The sequence below is a fragment of the Anas platyrhynchos genome, chromosome 9, assembly GCF_047663525.1.
Source record: "Anas platyrhynchos isolate ZD024472 breed Pekin duck chromosome 9, IASCAAS_PekinDuck_T2T, whole genome shotgun sequence".
Lineage (NCBI taxonomy): Eukaryota > Metazoa > Chordata > Aves > Anseriformes > Anatidae > Anas > Anas platyrhynchos.
The window spans coordinates 7,624,544-7,647,476 of NC_092595.1; the positions used below are offsets into that span (position 1 = coordinate 7,624,544).

At 37.0% G+C, this 22,933-nt stretch overlaps 1 protein-coding gene across 2 annotated transcripts in view; it reads right to left on the reverse strand.

Moving 5' to 3' along the window:
* Positions 1–1,334: 1,334 nt before the first annotated feature.
* PEX5L (peroxisomal biogenesis factor 5 like) overlaps positions 1,335–22,933 on the reverse strand; it is a 107,295-nt gene continuing 85,696 nt past the window's right edge. For both annotated transcript variants that reach the window (XM_021275771.4, XM_027464516.3), the window contains 8 exons: positions 20,749–20,844; positions 13,786–13,902; positions 12,703–12,846; positions 11,778–11,848; positions 10,405–10,602; positions 9,441–9,606; positions 8,908–9,065; positions 1,335–8,164 (listed from right to left, as the gene is read on the reverse strand). In XM_021275771.4, the coding sequence (XP_021131446.1) occupies positions 7,960–8,164; positions 8,908–9,065; positions 9,441–9,606; positions 10,405–10,602; positions 11,778–11,848; positions 12,703–12,846; positions 13,786–13,902; positions 20,749–20,844 (1,155 nt within the window). In that variant the 3' untranslated portion in view covers positions 1,335–7,959. The remainder of the gene's footprint in view (positions 8,165–8,907; positions 9,066–9,440; positions 9,607–10,404; positions 10,603–11,777; positions 11,849–12,702; positions 12,847–13,785; positions 13,903–20,748; positions 20,845–22,933) is intronic.

Sequence of the window (22,933 nt, forward strand, 5' to 3'; positions counted from 1 at the left end):
TGCTCCGCATCACTAGAATGGAAAATAACACCTCTGTCCCTCAGGTGTGCTACCAGCACGACATGGGTAAGCGAGGCACTGACAGCTGTGATGAAAAATGAGTGCTATAAAAATACAGAGGACAGATAATGTATGGCTGACAGCTGTGTGCAGTAGGTGATTATATTTTCAGACTGTTTTGCCAGTGTCCTTCGCACTGATTTTTTGAACAGTTCTGTGTGTAGGATTTCTGCTCAGCCTCTCTCTTGCTTTAACTTCGGGACTGCAGTGCTGTGCTCCTGGTCTGTGTTTGCTACAGAGCACATAACTAATGGACACTCCAGCTTATTCTTTGTTGGTATGCTTGAGCAGCAATAAAAGGGGTCAGGCCTCCAGATCTATCCCAACTTTGTACCCTCTCCTCCCCCCCAGTCCCACATACAGCAAAAGCACCAGGCTGTCACATCTATTCTGTCAGCAAATTGTGTGAAAGCCAAAACTAAAATTACTGCCAACTCCCACGGTGGTTTGTGGGAAGTTGCTTTGACTAATGATGTAACATACCTTTAAGAACACTCAGGATGAGGCTGCGAATCTGACTTTTTACTTTGAAGTCTATGCATTCACCATGCTATGTTGCACTAGGCAGGATATAGTTATATAGAAAAGCTCTTCCTACTATCAGAATAAAGGAAATTATATGTTTTCTGAAGAATTACTTTCATGACATTATGAAGAACAAGATTTGGAAGTTTTTCCATTCAAATTCTACAGCATGTGCTTGATTTCTGCTTATTTTACTTCTATAAAAAGCTCTTCCTTTGCCAGTCTGCCAATCACTGATAGTTGGCTTTTTTTTGTCTCCTAGAAGACTGTTTTGTAATATTAGTTGTGCTTTAATTTTGAAGTGTGAAGTTGCATGATCTCAGGAAAAATTCTCATATACTTCTTTCCATTTTCCTCATTTGGAGTGTATGTGCAACCTCCTTTGGTCCAGTCCTCAGCTAGTATAAATTCTAGATGTAAATATAGTTGACCAATGTGTTGAAATAAAATAAAATAAAATAAAAAATTAAAAAAAATAATAATTAAAAATAATATATATATAAGGTTAATCAAACAAACCAAAGCCTCACCTCAGAGTAACTTGATGAGTTTATTAAAAATCTTTTGATAAGGAAAAAAAGCCTTTTCTGGGCTTTATTTTTAACCAGAGAAGCACTACTATGTCATAAACAGTAGGAAAGAAGACCTCATATTAAAAATCCTTTATTTCACTTGGAGAAGTAGGTCCCTCTTTTCATTTCAGGTAATTAAAGTCAAAACCATCATCAAATTGAGAACAGATTTGGAAATATTTGAAGCCACAGACAAAGTTTATTTTTAAAACATATTTAAAAATTGCACAGTTATAAATACAGGTAAATAAATACAATTCAGTATGTGGAAAAGAACCCAAGGAAGGCATGCTTCCATTACAGTACAAAAATACTACATTAAATGTGGTGCTCTGCAAATAGTCATCTATGAGCTTAATAAATTTAACACATCCAATATGCACGTAGTTCATTTCTGAGGAAATAGATTATTTTAAAGAGCAGTGCAAGGAAACATCAACGTAAAGCATCAGTAAACTACAGCTCTGTGTTTAATATAATACACAGCTGATAATGCACTAAGTATACAGAGGCGAGTTAGTTGTAAGAAAGGTATTTTTTACTCCTCATGTACTTACAGACCCAGGTGCTCGGTCTGGGTCGGTGTGGACCTTTGTAAGGGAATGTAAACATTCAGGTGTAGGGCTGAGCTCCCACCTCCACGTGCTGCACCCTGCACGTCCACCGACCCATCGACAGAGGCGTTAAGTGAGCAATGTAAGTCTGTGCAGCAGCAGGGCTCCTCTGACAGCCCAGGTGAAAGTATCTGCCAACCCTAGAGTCCCTTCTTTCCTGTATGTTGGCTTAAAAATAAAGCCAAAAAAACTGATGCAAGATAGCAAAGGTTTTTCAAACAGTTTACAGCATATAGAAGAAGCTGCACAGAATGCCTTTCAAAACTATATAGTTTTATTTGAATCTAGATATGTTATACTCTGATATATAAAATATATTTATAAATGTTTTGATTTTTCTGAATTTACAATAATTACTGATATTAAAAAGGCTATTTAAATTAAAGTTTTAGCCAATGTCAATGACATTCTGTAAATGTGGAAGGGGAAAAAAGATCAAAGCACATTAAATCTTGACCATGCAAGCTTGCTGTCACATGTGCAAGCATTTGTAAAGTTACAGCTTATTTTAGGAAACTTTAGGTTCCTTCTGTCTCTCTCCCAGGCATAGTACCTATTGCTCTGTGGGCTGAGGCTCTGAAACTTTCTGTGGGTTCTGCGACATTTTTCATTTTGCCAAGGTTTGTTCAAAGCATCTGTGGTCTCTACATGCATGGCGCTCTTGTGTCTGATTTATTTCACCAGTCCAAAAATAGAACCATAATGAAGTAATTTGATTTCTAGCATAGATGAGGTTTGGATAGTAGATAACACTATTGCATATCCACCCGTCAGTTTTTTTCACAGCATGCAGTGCATTTTGTCTATCACTTCTGTCTGTGAATACTTGGTATTTTACAAACATAATTACATAAATTCACTGTACAGGCTGCAAAGCTGACAACACTGGTGACCAGAAATCTCCGTTTGTCAACTGCGCAGGTTATTCATGTGAAGAAACTAATATGTCTCATTTTGCAGATGCACGTTCAGGCAAGAGAGATCTACAACCAATTTGTGTCAGTCCAATTCTCACTGGCTGTAACAGGCAATGATTTAGGCCTCGATCTTTGCTTCTGTGGCTGCTGGTAATGTCAGCAGCTATTATTCCTGTCATGGGGGCCTGTGATCCTATGAATGTTTGTGGAGCACCTGTTGGTGTTGTTAGGGCCCTCCTTTCCACCTGGCAGACAGGCCCAAGTTTTCCAAATTGACTCATTAGCTCTTCGTGCCTGATGTGCTGAGCTTTCTGCTGAATTGAGTGTCTGCAGCTGAAACCCATGCATACAGCAGGTGCTCAGATCCTGTGAAGTTTTACATGTACATTGCCCAGAGAAGCTGTGGATGCCCCATCCCTGGAAGTGCCCAAGGCCAGGCTGGATGGGGCTTTGGGTAACCTGGGCTAGTGGGAGATGTCCCTGCCCACAGCAGGGGGTTGGAACTGGATGGTCTTTAAGGTCTCTTCCAATCCAAACCAGTCTGTGATTCTCCAACTTTCAAACAGGGTAGTCAGATAGCAGGCAGCCTTCAGAGCTAGTGGGCAAGTTTGAAAAGCCTGGCCGTGTTACGTGTAGAGCAAGACAGTAGTTGTTTCAATGGCTCTGGGAATCTTTTTCTCTGGTTTGGTGCTACCTGGGTTAGGCTAGTAAAGAAAATAAGAAAATCTAAACATACAACTTCCCCGGGAAACCTGCACACATTTGGCTTTCTGATTCTGAAGAGGGTACCAAAATTTGTCTGCAAAAGCAGTTACTGCAGATGTCTGTCATTCATTAAAGACTTCAAGCAAACGTGAGATCCACAACACGCAGCAATTTCTAAGGATGGGATTTAAAAAGGGCTCTGTGTTTTGTCTAAACTGTGACAAATAACCTGAACTTGATTTTGAGTTCGGAAGATGCAAAGTGCTTTTAAAACATTCCATAGAAGATACTAATTAATAGCTTTAAAACACCCGATGTGTGTCTTCTGCATGCATTCTCTAAATGCTTACTCAAGTAGCAATGCTGCATGCTTAGTATTAGTATTTCACTACGGTTATTTGTTAGTGTAGTTGCATGCACTATTGTCACATGAGGTTTTGTGTTACAGGAACTTTCCCCTCAGTATTTTTAAAAGTGCTGTTATTTGTCAGGTCTTAATAAAATGCCATTGCATACAGATATGTATGTGTTTACCTGAAGATCAAACCAACACTTTAAACTGGCAAAAAACAGTCTACTGCAACAATGGGTTTAATCATTACCATTTAAAGAGATCAGCAAGAAATGAGCCTATTGCTTTCATTGTAAAGCTTCACCCCATAAATAATCATTTTTATTTCAGTGACTGTTAAACATGTGCAGTGGTATCAGAGGCCAGCCCTCATCAGGTAGCTGTATCTGAGCTGATCAGGCAAAGACTTTCAGTGTTTAGCAGCTTGATGGATCAGACTTGTTATAAATATTCATAAACTTTTGCAGAGGAGAGGGCAGACAGAAGCTTGGGTTAGGAAAGTGCTTTTTAATTGCATGAAATATGCAAAAGAGGAAAGACTGAAAAATTGGGAGTCAATTACCTGGCAGTGATAAATCACCTCTGGAGAAAGAGGGGAGTAAGAACAAGGGGAAGCAGGAGTGGGAGATGCTGATAAACCATTGCAGCACTCTAATTTGGTACCACCCCATAGTTGCTCTACAGTTGTAATCCTGGAATGTCTCAGGGTCTCTTCGTTTCTGAAATTTCTAGTCTTTATGTAAAACTGTTTCCTTACTTAGAGCTGAGCAACCCTGTACTCCTGTGTTGCCTTCTCTGAATTTACGAGTGACCTCAGGCACACAGCCTGTGGAGACAGCAGCATTCCCCTGCTCTCGTACAGTGCCATCACGTACAGTGCCACACAAGGGCTGTTATTTGCCCTTCCTTTCTTGCACACCTGGGCAAGTTGGGGACTTGGTGGATCTCACAAGGAGCACTGAGAAGAGGATCCAGATTTCCTGTCTCTCACTCTCAGGCTCAATCTGCTATGGTTCAGCAGCCTTGTTATTTATCCTGCTTCGTGCCTGGTTAGAAGTACAAGTAGATGCATTTCCTTTTCAAGGTGTTAATATGCTGCAGGCTCTTTACATTTCCTCTTGCTGTTACAGGCAAATACACATGCTGGCTACCAAAAATGCAAGAAACTACATGAGGTGGTCAGATCAAAGCTGTCTTGTGTGCTGACAGGGTTTGGCAGTGGGGGCTAAAGGAGGACGATAAAGCCCAGGACACTGAAGCGCACCCAGCACTAAGTAAGGTGAGCTATGTATCAGCGGTCGCTTTCCTGCACAGGCCAGCACAGAACTGGTGTCTGGCAGTGTGCGAGATGTGCCACTGCCCCCAGGAAGCCTGCTTTGGTCTCCCTTGCACAACATGTTGGTCAGTGGTAGCCTACGGCCAGCTGAGCACCTATCTGAAACAGCAGAGAACTGCTGGGGTAATCTCCAAGAGTGCACACAATCTTTGGGTGGGATTTTGGAGCCCATGTCCTGTACAGCGGGACTGCGTTGCTTCTGGTGAACTGGGGACTTGAGTATCCTCAGGGGGCAGAGTTCAGCCCTTGTGTGTTTTTTGCTAGGTTTATGCAGGCAGCTCTCCTCACATGGGAGTGGACGTGTACTGGCACAGGAATGCAGTTTTGAGCAGTGCATCCTAGGATAAATCAAGTTACCTACTTTTTTGGGGGTGGCTTGGGGCATGTGAACTAGAGTTGCATTAGGTTTTCCTAACAGAATTGCAATGTTACTCGTACACATGCTAGGAAAAAAAAAAAAAAAAAAAAGGTTTAGCGAAGTCAAGCATTTAAGTTTGTTGATTTGAAAGGTATAAAAATATAACTCTTGAGCAGCTCATTCCTCTGGATATGCACTAATTATCCTACCACACAGAGGATGTTCAAGAACGTGTGTGATGGCAGGGCATCAAGGAAAATCTAAGCACATATGCCTTTGCTTTACAGCCTCTTCTCAAAGCTGCCTCCCTTCTCTCTTATCACTCTCCAGATTCAATTGCACTGCACCTTCTGCTCTGCCTTATCAATAAAGGGCTGTCATCACACATCGCTGTCAAAGCAAAAGAGCAAACTGTTGTCAGCAGATATGCATACAGCAACCCACTTAGCTAAAATGACATTCTCAGGCAGTCCTTGATAACCAATCCTTAGAGGAAATTGCAGGAATCAGTTGTTATATGCTTGATAGATAAACAGGAATAGATATAAACAACAAATTAATAAAGCACTATTAAAAATTTCCTGTAGCTATTTCAGCACCTCTATTCTGTGGGAGAGAATGAGGAGTAAACCTCCTATTTTTAACAAAACCCAAACAAATTATAGTTGATGTTTAGACGCAGTGATTATGCTATTTTATGTGAAATGTTATTTTAAGTGGTTGCTCAAAATAACAAATAGCTGCAAGAAAGTTTAGGCTTGTACCAGTGAAACTGCTCAATGCACATGGAACTTTGTCCATTTTGCTTTTTAAACAGCCGATTGAGCTTTTTTTCTTTTTTTCTCCCCACTGCTGTTTATAGGAAATGTGCTGCTTGTCCCACTTCGTCACATTCCAGTGGCTACCCTGCACGTTACATTCCTGACCATGAATCGACACAGTAGCCACCCAATTACATTTCATTCTTCCACTGTTTAAAAAAAGTATTAAAAATATTGGCAACTGAGAGTTATCCCCATAAAAATGATATTCCTGTATTTGATTGACGCATTTACCTCAAGCTAAATGTTTGCACTGTGCCCAAATCCATCCATTCATCATGTGGCAGTGCAGCCTCCTCCTTTAATACTGTACCTCATTCATCCAATCAGGGAAAATTAAGATGATATGCATACATATCTTTAAGTAGCTACAAATACTGATGTTTTCTAAGGAATCAGTCTGCTAAATTCTGTCATTTAGTCATAGAGTTCACTGAAACTTTTGCTACTGTTTGCCATAACAGCGGGATTAAATCTCAGTTCCAATCCTATGAGCATTATTTAGACCATTCTTTTCAGGAAAAAAAATCCTTCAAGCACGGTCTGCAGGCATTAACTCCTATAAAGACTTTTCTTTATTTTCAATAAAGATCTGTGGCTTATTATGTTCTGAAATGACATAATTCACATAATATGTATGTGCATGCACATGCATGCATGTAGTACCTGATGCATAATAGAATAATCTTTCTAATAGATATTGCAATTTATACTGTATTTGCATTTTTTAAACATAAGAATATTGAAAACCCTCTTATCACATTTCAGGAAACAATATTTGGTCCTCTATGCCAACAAGGCTATCCTGTACATCCTGCTGTTAGTAATTAAAATAAAGCACAGCACAATTTTACGAAAAGAAAGATTAAAGTGCATAAGTACACATAGATAGGTGCAGATCCTGCTACGAGCTCCTTAGAAGCAGACATACTCTGTCCATGGTCAGAGAGAGCTGGTTTAAACAGCAACAATTCTAGTGCAAATTACTGCTTCTGCTTGAAACACTTGTCCTTCCAATATATACATGGCCTAATCTCATAGACCTCCATGTACAATGTTCTTCTTAATATTGCACATTGTTTACAACACTGTGAGCCTGCAGAATTTGGCCCAGATTAATTAAGGTACCTTCAGAAGCAAAGATTTTCTTGACTGCCAACTAATAAATATATTCAAAACAAAATACATCCATTTTACATGCATCTATTTTCAGAGCTATGTTGAAGATGGACCTCAAAAAGATTTTTCAAAGAAACTAAAAGGACAGGGAATCCACGTTGTAGGGCAAAGTGATGTCAGTATAGTGTGATGAGCTGCTAAGCAGGTTTCTTGGATGCGTTGCTTGCCATTCTACATGTGCAATAATGATTACCTAGGTTTGTTTGTAATATATTTTTCTTTGTATAGCTGTGTACATATAGAGAGAGATAGCTTGCATGGGATGAAGATTCTTCAGAAAAGGCTATTTCATTGAGTTCAGGGCTCTGTCAGATTAGCTGCAGCTCATTTTGATCTTTTGAGTTTGAGCCTATTTACAATATCTTGTGCTTTTGAACTTTTCCTTTTTGAATAATGTCCGAGAGAATTCCCCTACCGATCTACAGCTGTGATCATTTGGAAGATGTTGTCATTTTGAGATGAGTAATAAAAGAGTTCTCTGTTTCCTAATACAACTTAATCAATTTGTGGATGCTTTTTACTACGGCTCTAGATTAAATGCTCTTAATAGAATGTCTAGATCACCCACATTGGCAGCTTGAAACAGTTCTGGCTGGTCCATCATAGACAGAGCAATTCGAAGCGCTGCCCAAATATTGCCTGATAAAGCAGGATGGGGAACCTGCTGTAGATTCCTGCTCTTTCTTTGCAAGCTGAGAGCAGTGAGAAAGTTGCTGACAGCCTCTCTGTAGGAAAGAAGAAAAAAGAAACATGCAATATAATTTGCTTAATGAATAGCTTAAAACTTTAGGAAATGCCATGCTAGAATTGATTTTTTTTTTTTTTTTTTTTTAAACAATGCAGTTCATCAATCTCTCTTTATTCTTGCTTGATTTGCTTTAAACAAGCAGACATGGCTTGCACTAATTCAGAGTTTTTTATTTATTTATTAGCTAATTCATACATCTGGGGAAGTTGTCTTCATTGCTGTATAGCTCCCCTTTACCTTAACTGTCTTAAGCTGACAGTTGGGACCCTTTTTCGTAGACCTGGAATATCACCCTTGACTCCTGAAGGACGTATTAAAAGTGGTTTTGACAGGATTAGCAACTTGAAACAGTTTAACTGAAGTTTCCTTTCTAAAGATAGGCTTTTAATATTTTCTTTTAGAAAATCTCTTAAGGTCTAAGTTTAAGTGTGAGAATAATCCCACTGATTACTATTAGAGTACTTGCATTTACAGCTTAAAATTGTTTAAGCAGCTTGTTGAATGAGAGATTTATGTTTTTAATAGAAAGTCGGTAGTTCTGTTATGTAGGATGTGTGGATATAAGAAAGGCATTGTTCATTAGTGCTTTGAGTAATTTTTTTTTTTTTACAATGGCTGAGATTAATGAACTATACTCTGAGATAGTTCTACCTAGAAAATGAATTTTCACTTGATAGATATGATCCATGACTTTTTAGTTTATGCATTTTTCTAACTTACCTGTATGCCCCTAGGTTGATGCAGCTTATGCCTAAATTGTATCTGGACCTAATGAAGCCAGGCTGTATTTCTAAAGCGCGTGTGTAGGCCTCAACGGCTTCTTCGCTTCGATCTCCATTTGCCAAGGTTGCTCCAAGACGGTTCCATAATGTATAGTCCTGGTGAGAAAATGAGTTTTCTACTGTAGGTGTCAAAAGAGGGCTCAATAATAGCTCATTTTTGATTGCAAAGTAGGGAGGACTGCAGAAAATAACAGTATCATGTCTTTTCTTAATTGACACAGAATGGGAGGTTCTGATTTATGATTATAGGCAACTTTATATAACTGGTACAATTAATCAGCACACAGCTAGAAATTGGACATATATAAATCTGTTTCTAAATGGGACTGTCTTGTAATTAACATTTCTATTTCAGGTATTAAAATTTTAATGGCTGAAATGACATCTCATTAATATTGGTCTGTTCAAGAGGCAAGAAAGAAAACAGCCTGTAAAACTAAATTCTTAAAAATATAAAACCAAAAAGCGTACCTCTGGACGAACAGTTAAAGCAGCACTAAAAGCATCTATTGCTCTGTTAAATTCTCCATTCAGGTGGAAAAGAACTCCAAGTCCTGTCTGCAAGTCAGGGTCTATCATATCACCATTCTGATGAGCAGCCTCCAGGTATAAATCCTTTACTTCTTCAAGTAATGAGCTAGACAAGGGAGAAAAAAATAACATAAAGTTGCATCTTACATTTTTTTTGGAAACATTGCAGTATTGATTGCATAGCCAGAAATTAAAATTCTTGTATTGGATGTATCAGAAGTGATATATCCCTAAAATTTGAAAATAAGCTTCTTTAACTTCATCATGGCAAAGGCTTACTTCCAGGTCCTGTAGCAAACTTATTTCTGAAATACAAGAGTTTATCTATGTAATGAAGTCAAAGTGCTGCTACGAATCCAAGTAAGAAAACATGAAGGCTTACCAAAGCTATTAAAATAGGATGGGTTTCTCAGCAGTAAAAGAGTTCTAGACTGGAAAAATAGTAATCATTCTTAAGAGGTGTAGATCGACTAACTACCCAAGACCCCTGTAGAGCCATAATTAAAGACTTCTATACCCACTGTAGGCTTCATAAAGCCTTCACACTGACAACAGTGGGTGATGAGGCCACAGCAGAATAATGCACTTAGCAATTAAGCAGAACTTGCATATTTTACTTTTGCTTATACTAAATTATCTTGTCAACCCAAGGCTTGTAAGTGATAAGGGTAAAACATAAGGCCTGTCTTCCAAATGACACGCAGTGAGATAGCCCTAGTGTTTTGGTTCTATAAATGATATTTAAGCCTTTAATGACTTTATGATGCATTTCACAATTCAGAGATATTTATTGGGCTCATGAAAACATGTTGAAGGGCTGCCAACTAATGGACATTTTTTTTGAATGCACCATCATTTGTAGTGGTCATTACATTTCCGCCATCAGGATTTGTGCTGCATTTACCTTTCTTCTGATGTTTTTGACATTCTCCTGGTAAGTGCTGGGGACCCTTTTTTGCTTTTTGCTATATACTTGTATTTTGGATTTTGCTTTATCCAGTTTCTTAGAGCTTGATAAGCTTCTTGTTGATGGCCAGTGTTGGTATAACTTACAGCTAGTGCCATCAGAGCTTTTAGGTTGTTTGGCTGTAGTTCCAAGCACCTGGGCAGAAAATAAAAATATTTTGATTTTTTTTTTAGCCAAACACAATTCTTGAATTCTTTCACAACAGCCTGTGTAAAAAAATAATCAATCACTCACACAAATAAGATCTAACCAATAATACTTTCATTATGAGCATTATGCACGTGTATACACACACATATGCATGCATATGTCTGTGCATACACACAAGTGTATGCATATAAACATATATATATAGGTTATGTTTTCAATCTTTTGGTTATGAGTACTCTGATGGGGTAGACTCATTTTATATTAACTGTCTAGTAAATAAAAAGAAGCTTCATGTAAATTCAAGGAAACAGTTTAATATGATTTTCAGATATATAAAAAAAGTATTTTGAAGACAGAAATCTCTCTCCTATGAATCTTGACACTGACGTTGAATTCACAGTAATTCTTTGATAATGCTAGAGCCGGTCAACTTGAGTAATCTTTCTACAGCTATATATATAATGAAATGAAAACAGAATCTGGTCTATTGTTTGAATGTTATTGTTTTAAATCTGTGGGAATGGGAAAGCCATCAATCAGGCAATCCCTTGGTTTCACTATCAGGTGATACACTAAGTTACAGATAAATGAGTTAGAGTATCCTTAGGTGAAGTGACTTGATGGTTAACATTGCTAATGCATTGAATTTGGAGAGGGTACTTGTTTCAAGTGGAGACATGAAAACCCACTAGAGAAAGGTAATACTAATGCTGATATTTTGGAACTGATGTTTTACATACAAGCATAAGATCATCTTTATATCTCTATCAACCATAAATGTTCTCAGGTTAGAATTCAGCTGCTGGAGGGTGCTCATTCCAATTAAGAAAACTGCTTCATTAAAGGACAGATGAAAAAAATATGCCAAGTGGCTACAGTATCAAAAAGAGGCTTTATTTGCATTATGCCTAATTCATGTTTATCAGGCCACATAATTTTTCTTCTGAGCAACTAATTACATTACTAGATTAAATGTTGTACTTATTTCATTTAACAGAAATATTAATCACTCTGAAGTTATTGTGAAGATTTCTGTACCTATGTCAATGCTTTACTTAGTTAAATAAATGCTTAATGTTACAAGTATGAGGTTAAGTATACCTACATCTCCAGTACCTAATACTCATTAAACCCCTTACTTAGCAATTATCTTCATCTACCTTTGGAGGGCGACAATGGCTGCCTGCTCATTTTCATTCTCTGCCTGTGTTATACCCAGGAACTGCCAGGCCTGCAAAAATAATCATCACTGTATTATTTTGTTATATATACCCAAGCACAAGCAGAGTTACAATTAGTATCACTGTTCAGCAGGGAAGTAAATAAAAATAGATCTGTTCTAATTACAGATTTTTCTACGGTGAACATACCAACAGAACAAATCAATGCAGTTTTGAATATCTTTGGGCCTGTTAATTTTTATAATCAATCAGTGCAAAGGTATTCTGTCAGTGCATAATCACATGATGTTTTCTCAAATGTGAGTTACTGTATATTTTAAATATAACTAGACTTCTATGGAAAACAGTGAAGAATAACTATGAAGTTGTATAGGACTAAAGGATTCCAGAAGGTCTGGGCTTTTTGAAATACTGCTGCTTATTTTACCGTAGCAAGAGATTCAAGGAAACCTAGATACTTACATTGTAATTATTGTTAATATTTTTCAGGTTTCACAGAAAACAGACTTTAAATATATACCCATTGAAAAAATCAATATTGTAGAAATTGATATAACTTTAAAGTTTTTGTCAACATTCTTGTTCAATCACTCAATGGCTTTTTCAATAGCAATGTTTAATAGTTTGAAAACATCAGGAAAAAAAATGAAAAGTTTGAAATATTGTCTCTTCCAATGCTTTTAAATGACAACTTGGAAATTCTATAATTTCAAGATTAGATTCTCGTTTTATGAAGAGCTCACCTTTATCTATTTCAAGGCATATGCTATTCCAAAACCATTATTGTTCAATCTGTTTCAGTCAGTCATGACTAGAAAAGGTTTGAGCCATGAAACCATTCCATCTTTGCATGCTAAAGGGTGTCCCCTTTTCCTTTGTCAACAAAAGGCACAAGAGTGAATACCTCTGCATCATTTGGTTCTTGCAGAATAGCAGCCTCCAGGTACAAGATTGTAACTGGCAGGTCACCTTCTTTCATTTTTTTCAGTCCTTCCTCAAAAGCACCTGGCCAGTCTTTGAAGGGGTTTTCTGTATGAAAATAATATCCCTGGAGAAGAGAGTTAAGGGACCCATGATGAAGTACTGCAGTAAGGAATAGCAACTGTAAAATTAAACGATTCACAATTTTCCAAATGGATGTAAACATCCTTTGTTCTATGAAAAAAAGTATGAGCTACTCTGTGAAATTTAAATTACAAGAATTGCAAAACAAAAACAAACAAAGAAACAAAAAACCTAACCACCACTGGGAATTTATATTGTGCTCTCTGTATATTTATTTTAGCTCTGAAGTTATTCTTACTGATACTCATGTTGGACTCTCCATCAAAGATAATGTCCAAGCTCACACTGACTGCAGTAACAGCGGAACTGAACCTCACATGAGCCCAGGACATCCAATTTGATGGTTAAAAGCACACGTCAAGTGGTTGACTCCCTGTGGTGACTGTAACCTGATCTCTGTTCAGTTACTACCCTGAAATCTTCAATTAACCTTCAAGATATAGAATGGTGTTTCAACCATCTATTTTAGGATTATTTTTTTTTTTAGATTTTGCATTTTTATCCCTTTGCCATTGCAGTGTGAAGTGTGTATGCTACATAACATAATCAAAAGTAAAGCATGCAATATGGAGGGAGTGAAGAAGAGAGACAGAACATGTCATTCTTATTCTCTGAAAGTGTCAGCCCAGATTTTCTTAGTATTTGTTGCTCTTCCTTAAGCACCTGTCTTCAAAGTGCCCAGAATCCAGCAGTTTGCTTTGTGATCCATTTGGCTGAATTCACACAGCGTGCATGTCTAAGTGTGTTCTCACTACAGTAGTCTTCCAAATCTACTCTACTCAGACACTTTAAAGAGGATGAGCTCTTTAGGGTAAAATTAGCTTCCTTATCTTCGAAGAGTTTTCCTGGGTTCCCTTGAACAGCTGAAGCTCATCTAAAAATTTCACAGGAAGGATGTGCTGTATTAAAAACTTTGTGTTACCTTCTCAATGGTTGAGATGGTGACTTGCCCCGGTGCTTCCTGGTTCTCCGAAATCCAGTTCCTGCGAGCCATTTCTTCCCATTCTGCTTGCATTTTATCCCAAAACTCTGTGTCTGACTGGAAGAAAAAAAAAAAAAAAAAAAAGAACAAAATGAGCAACAAAACTCTAAAATAAAATGGTAAGCTTTTAATTTCTTTCTACCAGTGGCCTGAGTCTGGCAATTTTGCTGAGCAGGATTTGTTCTATTAATAATCATACTGACCAAAATACTACAGTACAAATTTGGAATTCCATATAATTAAATTTAATCTCCTATATTGGAATGCGTTTCTTCAACAGAAATCTCTTTATCTCAGAGGCAGCATATGTTCTATTTGGAGCAGGATTTGCAGCAGCTTACACTACATCGCACTGATGCTAACAGCAAATTGTTACATACAATTTGAATGAAATGAATACTGCCCCCAAAAAACTACATGCAAACCCACAAACAAAACAAAACAAAACCAACCCTATGCATACACGTTAAAGCATAACAATAGATAAACCATTTTAAAACAGAACAAGCATACTACTTTGATAGATTCAGCATTTTCTACTTCATAAAAGAGTAATGACAAAGCTTAGACGGAGAGTGTTTGCACAAGAGAATTCAAATTAAATGTCTTTTGACATAATGGAGGAATCCCAACACATCCTGCGCTGGTGAAAGGAATCTGTAAGAGCTTATAAAATTGTACAGTAAGGCTAAGATTTAGCTGAAAGTCAAGAGGGGAAAACATAACAGAGAAATAGAAATGATGAAAAATCAATGAGGTTTAGGATGGGTAACAACCAGAATGAAGGAACCAGCGTGTTTGCTAGAAATTGATGTGAAGAAACTGAAACAGGACAAAAAAAAGAGGGGGGAATCCAAGATAAGGTGCTATTTTTTCTGCTGCTGCATGTTAGTCATAGCCCTGAAATGCAGTCCCGTAGCAGAATATGTGCTAAACACCGCAAGCCTTTGCAAAGTTCTCCAGTTCATTAAGGGCATGGCCAGTGTTTCAGTGAACCAGCACTACTGAGGGTGCAGTTTCATAGTTTGTTTATGTCAAAGAGAATAGCACAAATAACTCTACTGAGATATAGACAGACCTACTTGAGAGTGAGGTACTAAACAAAATTATTTAAAGTTGTTAGAAACTCGTCCAGGTAGTTTTGTCCAAATTATTATTGCAAGATCAATTGCTCTTTGTTACTGCTCCACAGCCAGGCAAGATTTGCAAACTCTGAGTCTGTGATTGCATTACTTGCCACAGGCCTCCTTCTTAGGTGCTTGGAAAAAGGAAAACACAGACTATTAACTGATCTAGAATGAGTCAGCAGTGAGAGCATTTGAGATGAGATATGAAGGGTTAGGAGGGCTTGCAACCACTATCAACAGGTGCAATTACTATAAATCACAAGGCTGTTTGCAAATGGCAAGGTGCATTCCCTGTCTAGAAACCTGACAGGCATTTCCCTTTGACTCTTCCTGTGTCATCTGCCTCCTGATATCCAGGAGACTCAGACTTGCATGAATTATGCAATGGCAGGATCTGTGAAGATACCTGCTATGTTCCTCTGTGGACTAGGAAATGAGTGTGAATCATTCACGCCTGGAGAGATTACACTCTTTTTAATAGAAGCAAACTGAAGGTGACAACTCTGTTACACAACAACTTCTGAGGATTCAAAATTTGCTTTCATTCCAAATTTGAAGGAAATACAGCCTTTTAAATAGTTGTGAGATTGTGCTGAAATGTCCATTTAGGGATTGAAAAGGCCAGGATAATGATTCAGATCTCTTCCTTTTTATCAGCCATGAGCAGAAGCACTTGAATCCCTTCAACTATCCTGTTCAACAAATATCTCCATGGTCTATTTTGCTTTCAGTGCAAATCTGTGCTGCATTGAAGAAGAAAACTACTTGACCGTGTTTTTACTAGAAGTAATTTGGAGATTCAGGATGAGGTAAAGGATTGGAAATTTCCCTTTTCTATAGATTGATACTAATATAACTATAGAACAGTAATTAGTAATACCTTTTAAAACAGATTAAGTTATAGAACTAATAATATATATGTACATTATGCCTACATTAGATTTTTTTTCTTGCATTTTTTCCCACAAAAATCATTTATATGACCCACTGACTTGGAAACGTATCAAATCACATTTCTGCTTCATATGTAAGAACACAGTGTTTTTAGGTCTTAAATTCATATTCAAATTCTGCTGCTTAGTTGCATATTTCTAATTCACACAGAAGCTCACTTTATGCACACTGTACTTAAAAGGCCAATGAATTACCATGCATTCAAATAACCATGATTAATGTTTATCTATAGTGAATCAAAAATAGAGGAAAAATGTATTGGGAAGTCCAGTTAAGCTATTAGCTCTCTTATCTCATCACATACTACTTGGACAGGGGTCAGGACCGAACTGTTATTTTGCAGCTATAACTAGTCATTTGCATGTTTGGGCAAACTGGATTTAAGTCTTTCATGTGGCTGTTGGGGAGGGAAGGTAGCCTTGCCTTGACCGGAATAGTAGTTCTTATGATTTTGATTTTCCTCTTCATGTCACGATAAACCCTCAGAAACCAAAGTCTAGGAGAGTTCAGTTGCCTGAATTCCACTCCTAGGGTGTGGTGGGAGAGCAACCCTACGACTGCAAGATATTAATATGGATATTATTAGGATATAATAGATATATCTTAATACATATATATATGATTTTAAGATATTATATATTAATACATTGAAAGTGACATGATGTTTCTCTTATCAGCCTTCCAGAGTTCAAGGGGATTAACAGAATGTTTTTCCCTTAAATCAATGTATATTAAAGACTATTTTAATTATTACATAACACCAGGTAGTGTTGAGATATCTTAAGCAACTCTTCTTGTCATCTATTATTCCTGTGTGGGTTTCACAAGAACACTTTTCATTAGTTCAGACATAAGCTTATCCCCACCTGTACAGGTGGTAGTCTTAATGGAGACATTTGGAAGAAAGGAATATAGGGAGAAAGGAGTAAGATACATACTTTCTCTGGAAAGTCTCCGAGAGTTTTATAAGACTAACTTAGTAGAGAAGTAACTGTGTTCTACAATACTGACCCAAACGGGACTGTGTCCATACTTCAGTTTTCTAAAGGTATGAGATGTAAAAGCCCAGATACTAAGGGTCCAGCCATCTGAAAGGACAGGACCTGCTGGGAAAGTCTGGAGCCAGGTACTGTACGGTTGTACAGTGCAGGGACTGATGAGGAGGGACAGCAGGACTGTGAGTTCCCTTCCATTTCAGAACTCCTGCAGCAGCTACGGCTTCCTAAACACATCAGTACGTGCGGGTTCTGAAACCACTACAGCAAAACTGCGCTGAGGAACTGGATCACTCTCAGTCGTGGCACCTGATAAAATGCCATAATATTGCCATGGCAAATAACAATGTCAATAGCAGAGCAGTTTAATGTCCTTGAAGAAGAGGAGCATAAATATTGCATGGTCTTTATTAAAGGCCTAAGGCTATTTCAGGTGTCATTAGCGGCAGTTTTTCCATTGACTTCAGTAGCAGGAGGGCTAAATTAATATTGAATGCTTCTGAAAATCTGGCTCTGGATCAAGACTCCTAAATCTAATTTTAACTCTATTTGCTATGTGACTGGTGCCAATTATTTCATTTCAATGTTTTTCCTACCTTAACGCTGGCAAATTGCTTTGGACATATCAAAAGTTTTCAGAGCAGTTGAACACGTTTAACATGTTCTCAGATCATCTGCAGCCTTTGAGTGAAATGACAACCAGGAAAAACGTTTCATACCATCTGACTCCTTCCCTGCAGAATATTCTGCATTTTGTCAAAGAGGCTGTTTTTACCCTTAGTATTTTAAAATATGCTGAAGCAGTGTCTCAGTGGGAGACAACATTTCTTCAGGTTCTTTACTTCCTGTGATACAATGGTGGGAATGGGGGTGGATTTTCAGAATATTGATGACTAATTTTTAAATTTACTGGTTTTCATCACTTTTTGATTGGAATTTTGCCTGTCCCATACTGCTAAAACTCAGTTTGCAATGTTTCTTGTTGACCAATGCTTAAAAAATAAAGCTGTTGTGGTTGTTCTTCCAATGAATTACTGCATAAATATGTTAAATTTGTGCACTTACTAATTACTACTAACAAAAACTTTGTTGTCACAAAATTTAGCAGTAATATGTTCTGATGCTTCATAACAGTATATTTATTATACAGTGAAGGCTCATGTTGCAAATAAAATGATGCTGAGAAGGACAGTTTAAAATTTCTTTTCTGTAAGCTCACAAAACAGTGTGGCATCTGCAATTTAATATCTACACCAGGGAAATGTGGCATAAGAAAATATTAAAATTGCTTTTTTTCTGTGTCTGAGACATTTCTCTGTTGGAAGTTTTTGCACTTTCTTGGTTTCATGTTTTTTAATTCTAACTCACCATCAACAGGATGGTGCAGGATAAAACAATCATATTAACAGAATATAGATACAGGATAGATCTGAGTTCTATGCTAGCATTTTATTTATTTATATATTTTTAAATTCAAAAGTACTGACTGTTGGTAAAAAACAAACAAACAAACAAACAAAAAAACCCCCATCTAATTACTAGAAAAAATATTTTAGACCATGTTTGGTATGGCACTTGGAAATCATGATGTTAGGCTATTTGTGCTTCCCTCAAGTGTATAGTAAAGGGATAAGGAAAAAATCAAATCCAGTTTCCAGAATGACAGAAAAGGTAGGCAAGTCTGCAAGGACCCAATCAGCGCAAGTGAATCTAGATCCTCTGTAGTAAAAAAGCTAATTTACTTACCTCTTTATTCTTTAAGGAATCCCCAATGACACAGACATCTTTAAACCTACTTAAGAAAGAATTACCTCACAGATTTTCATTAATCTGAGAGTTTGACATCTTAAGACCATTCCCAAAGCTCTAAAGTGAATATTGGGTGGAGGATAAACTTTGGTGTCTTCATTTACTGATTTTTTAATTAATTCCTTTCAAAGCAGGCAACGGAGAACCTCAGATTCACTTCCTTTTCTTGATCAGTTTTTTGGCTAATGTTACCACTCGGAGCTTTCCCAGTTGAAGAATATTACAGAAACATCCAAAGCCTAAAAGACGGATTTTTTTTTATCTATTCTCTGTTTAAGAAAGCACTAATCTTTCTGAGATGGCCTGCAATTTATTTCAATTTATTTCAATCACCTTAACTTTCTTACCACTTCATTTTTGTTGGATGAAAATTCAATGCTTTTCAGATGCAAATGAAAATAACTACTCTGTAAGATCTTGAGGAATCCTTTCTATTTTAACTACCTGGTCTAAATTTCTATTTTAATCAGAAGGAATTACTTAGACTTCCAGTTACATAGTTAGGGAAACGTTTAATTAGAATCTTTTTAATAGCTGTTTGCAAGACTACATTAAAGCATTTTAATAATCTTTGTTGCCTCAGAATGACCTTTTAATGTGCAGGCTCTTTTTACAATACATTCTCTTCCTTATTTTATTCTGCAAAGTAATTCAGTAGAGTCTGTTAATCTGTCTAAGAACTCCCCATCACACATGATTTCTGGGAACTGCAGACTGACACCATTTGCTTAACCACTAACTGTAATGCAGAGATGTTCACCATCAGATTCCCTGTGTCTCAACCACAGATTACTGCACATGTCCCACCTCAGGGATCACATTGCAGTACAATTAGGAACATTTAGAAAATTTTGGTGACCTGAAAGCAAGTCTCTCATTTCCTGCCAGGAACAAGTGTGTATGATGTGCAACATCAAAAACAAACAAACAAACAAAAAACCAAAAAAACATATTCATCACCAACAGTTATTTAAAGTTGTTAATCTAATTGGTCAGGAAAAAAGGCACTTAGAGAATACAAATATATAAGCTATACATTCAGTCTGTAGTTTATAAAACAGCTAATTTACTGATTGTGCCCATTTTAACCTTATAAACTGAGATGATATTTTCCATGCATTAAGATCCTGTGAAGCCATGTACTGTTACCTTATCATATCATGAAAAATTTCCTTCAGTGGGAAAAATCCCTCAGTGGAATGCAGCTGTCATGGCTGTTTGTGGCAAGGGGATTTTAAACAGTCATGACTAAACCTTTGAGAAGATATGATGCTCAGAATTTACAATTGTACCTTATTTTTTAATGGATTCTGTTAAAAAACCTGTATGCCACCTTGTCTTAAGACTGGTGCAGGATTTCAGTTGGAAGTGGTGGTATAGGACAACGCTTGAGACATTTTTCATGTTAGAAAAGTAGAAGTTAATGAAAAAAAAACAGTAGATAGGAGAACTATTTGAATACCTTCACCTTTTCAAACTAAATTCCTTTATCAGGAGAAGAGAATACTCTGATGTTTAATGTTCTATCTATAATTCTATTATAATTCTAATTATAAAAATGCACTGGTTATGGCTGTATGTGCAGTTACTCATCCATTACAGCAAGTAATCATTCTCTTTATCAATGATTCTGAATTCCAATTTCAATGTGGAGAATTGGTTTGTGTCTGAGCTGAAAAAACTGATTGCACACACTCAGTTGCTGGGGAAAAAATAGTTTTCACTCATATACCTTCATTTTTGAAATACTTGTATTATGGGGAATTTTTCTTGACCCACATGCTAGAGTAAGACAAAATCAATTTTGAAAAGTTGGTTCTGGCTCATGTCCATTTAGATCTAAGGTTGTATTTTTTGTTAAGAGAGAAACTGATATCTTAAATGAGTAACTCCAGGAACCATATCTTTTCTCTGCTGTGAATAATCCACTTCCAACTTTCTCCTCTACTTGTGCTGCAAAATGAATACAAAATCCATAGAACATCAGATGAAAATGAGAACAGTAAATGAAATAATACCTCAACAGCTGCCTTTGCTCTTTCAAATTCTTCTTCCAAGGAGTGATTTCTAGAGAGAAGAGGCCCTCCCCAACGTTGCTCCTTAGCTGATCGTGCCTAAAAAATAAAAGAATAACTCAGAATAGGATGATATACTCTCTGCCAAATTTCTGAGTTATTTCCTTAACTGCCTGAAGCCCAAAATGGCCTTTTTCTCGGGCAAAACGAATTGTGTCCCTGCATGAATTCCTCTGAATTCGCATGCACTGTAGAAAGATCATTCCTCATCAGAAGCAGAATAACTTATCTTTCTTGAGTTTTCTTATTACTTAAGATGTGTGAAAGATAAAGAGACAGCCAAGAAAAGACAATGAAAGGACTGGGCTAAAAAGGGAATAGATGGCTCTTTTGTTAAGACTTTTACTTTAATTGTTCCTTGTCCTGTATTATGACTGTGGCAATGCATTCCACTCACTATGTTCCAAGAAGAAAGCCTCTCATTTTGCCTGTATATTTTGTGTTTTTCTTTCAGATTCTGCTTTGGGATCACATTAGAGAGACAGGTTTGGAAGGGATAAATCCATTTTACAACCAGTAGTAGTGCTCCCTTCTACACCTTACTATCAGTCAATCCCATTGGAAGTCCATAACAAGTTTCGCTCTATTCTCTTGCTAAAAAACATTATTAATGCTTTTTGCACAAAAGGCACAATACAAAAACAAACAGTATTCAGTGATGGCATAGAAAATCACAAAGTGGCCTAATCTTGCTAAACAGAGCTCTGACTGCTAATCCCTTCTCTTGTGTTTGTCAGAGGTTGAACTCATTAGCCATTTGCCTGACCATGGTCCCAATTGCATTAATTTACATGATTATGTTTCTGATGACTGTACTTATAATATTCAATTGCAATATGACACATTACTAAAAGACTAACTTTGCTCACTTCAGGCTCATTGGGCTGTATCTGCAAGTGTGGAATTTGCTTTCTTGTAATGAAACATGCAATAACATTCCTGTGCGTTCATACAATGCGCAAAGCAGGGTCAGACATGTCTGTCTGCCTGTGTATACTCATGCCTTTTTAACTAGAAAAGCGACACACTTTTGTCAGTCTGGCCCTAAAGTTTCTGTTTTGTTCCTTCAGTTATTTTACTGATTAACAGAATTTAGGGCAGAAGAGATAACTGGTTCAAATTGTCTGTTTATTTCTAGGTTTTCTTTTGTCACTTGGACATCCATAAGATGAAAGTGATGTTCTACAGACGGTAAATGGAATTGTCTGGAATATATGAGGAATGTGCTTGGGTTTTTAATTAAAAGTTATCAAGAGACCTTAAACCTATCACTATGTTTGGAAATTTGTTTAATTGACCTCTTTGTTTGTCTCATTACTTTTAATTTCTGTTTCCAGCTATTACTTCTTATCCTTTCTCCAGTAGTGTGAAGCACTTTTTAGTACCCCTTATTTTCTCTGTGGAAAGATACCCATTACTTTAATCTGGTTTTAATTATCTTTTAAATGTTATAAAGAGATTAAGATCTTAACTTAGCTCGTTATGAGGCATTTTATTCAGATTTCAACCTTTTTGTGGCACTTTTACTCTCCCTCTTTAATTTACTATAGCTTTAATGTATAGCCATAGAGACAACAACAGTGAATACTATGGTCCAATACCTGACTTCCTGTTTCTTTATGCAGAGAGCAAGTGTTCTATCTCTCACTAATTATGCCTGCTTTTCTATGGTTTTCTTGTCAGAGTACTGCATGGGGAGCACTCACAGTGACACGTTCGTACACTCAGAGCTATAGATCCTTTTCAGAATTGCCTTCCAACATAGCGTTGTAAGTAGAGCCTGCATTCTCATTCTGTAATATATGAGTTTTCAAGCGACTGTATTGTAATACTTATTTATATAGGTGTCGGTCACCAGCTCATTTTCATGACTCCCTTGTTTACATTTTATTCGGTCCACTGTTGCATTATATGCAAATTTCACCACCAATGACTTGCATATTTATTTTCAGATCAATAATATTGAAGATCATGATTTCTCTTTGTAATCTCAGAAGAATCCCCCCTTATTACAATTCCTAGTAAATAACTACTGGTTCTGAGAACTTGTTAGCTAGCCTTAATCTGTTTAACAGCTGCTTTATTCATTTTGCATGGTACTAATTTTTAAATCAGAATATAGTACACT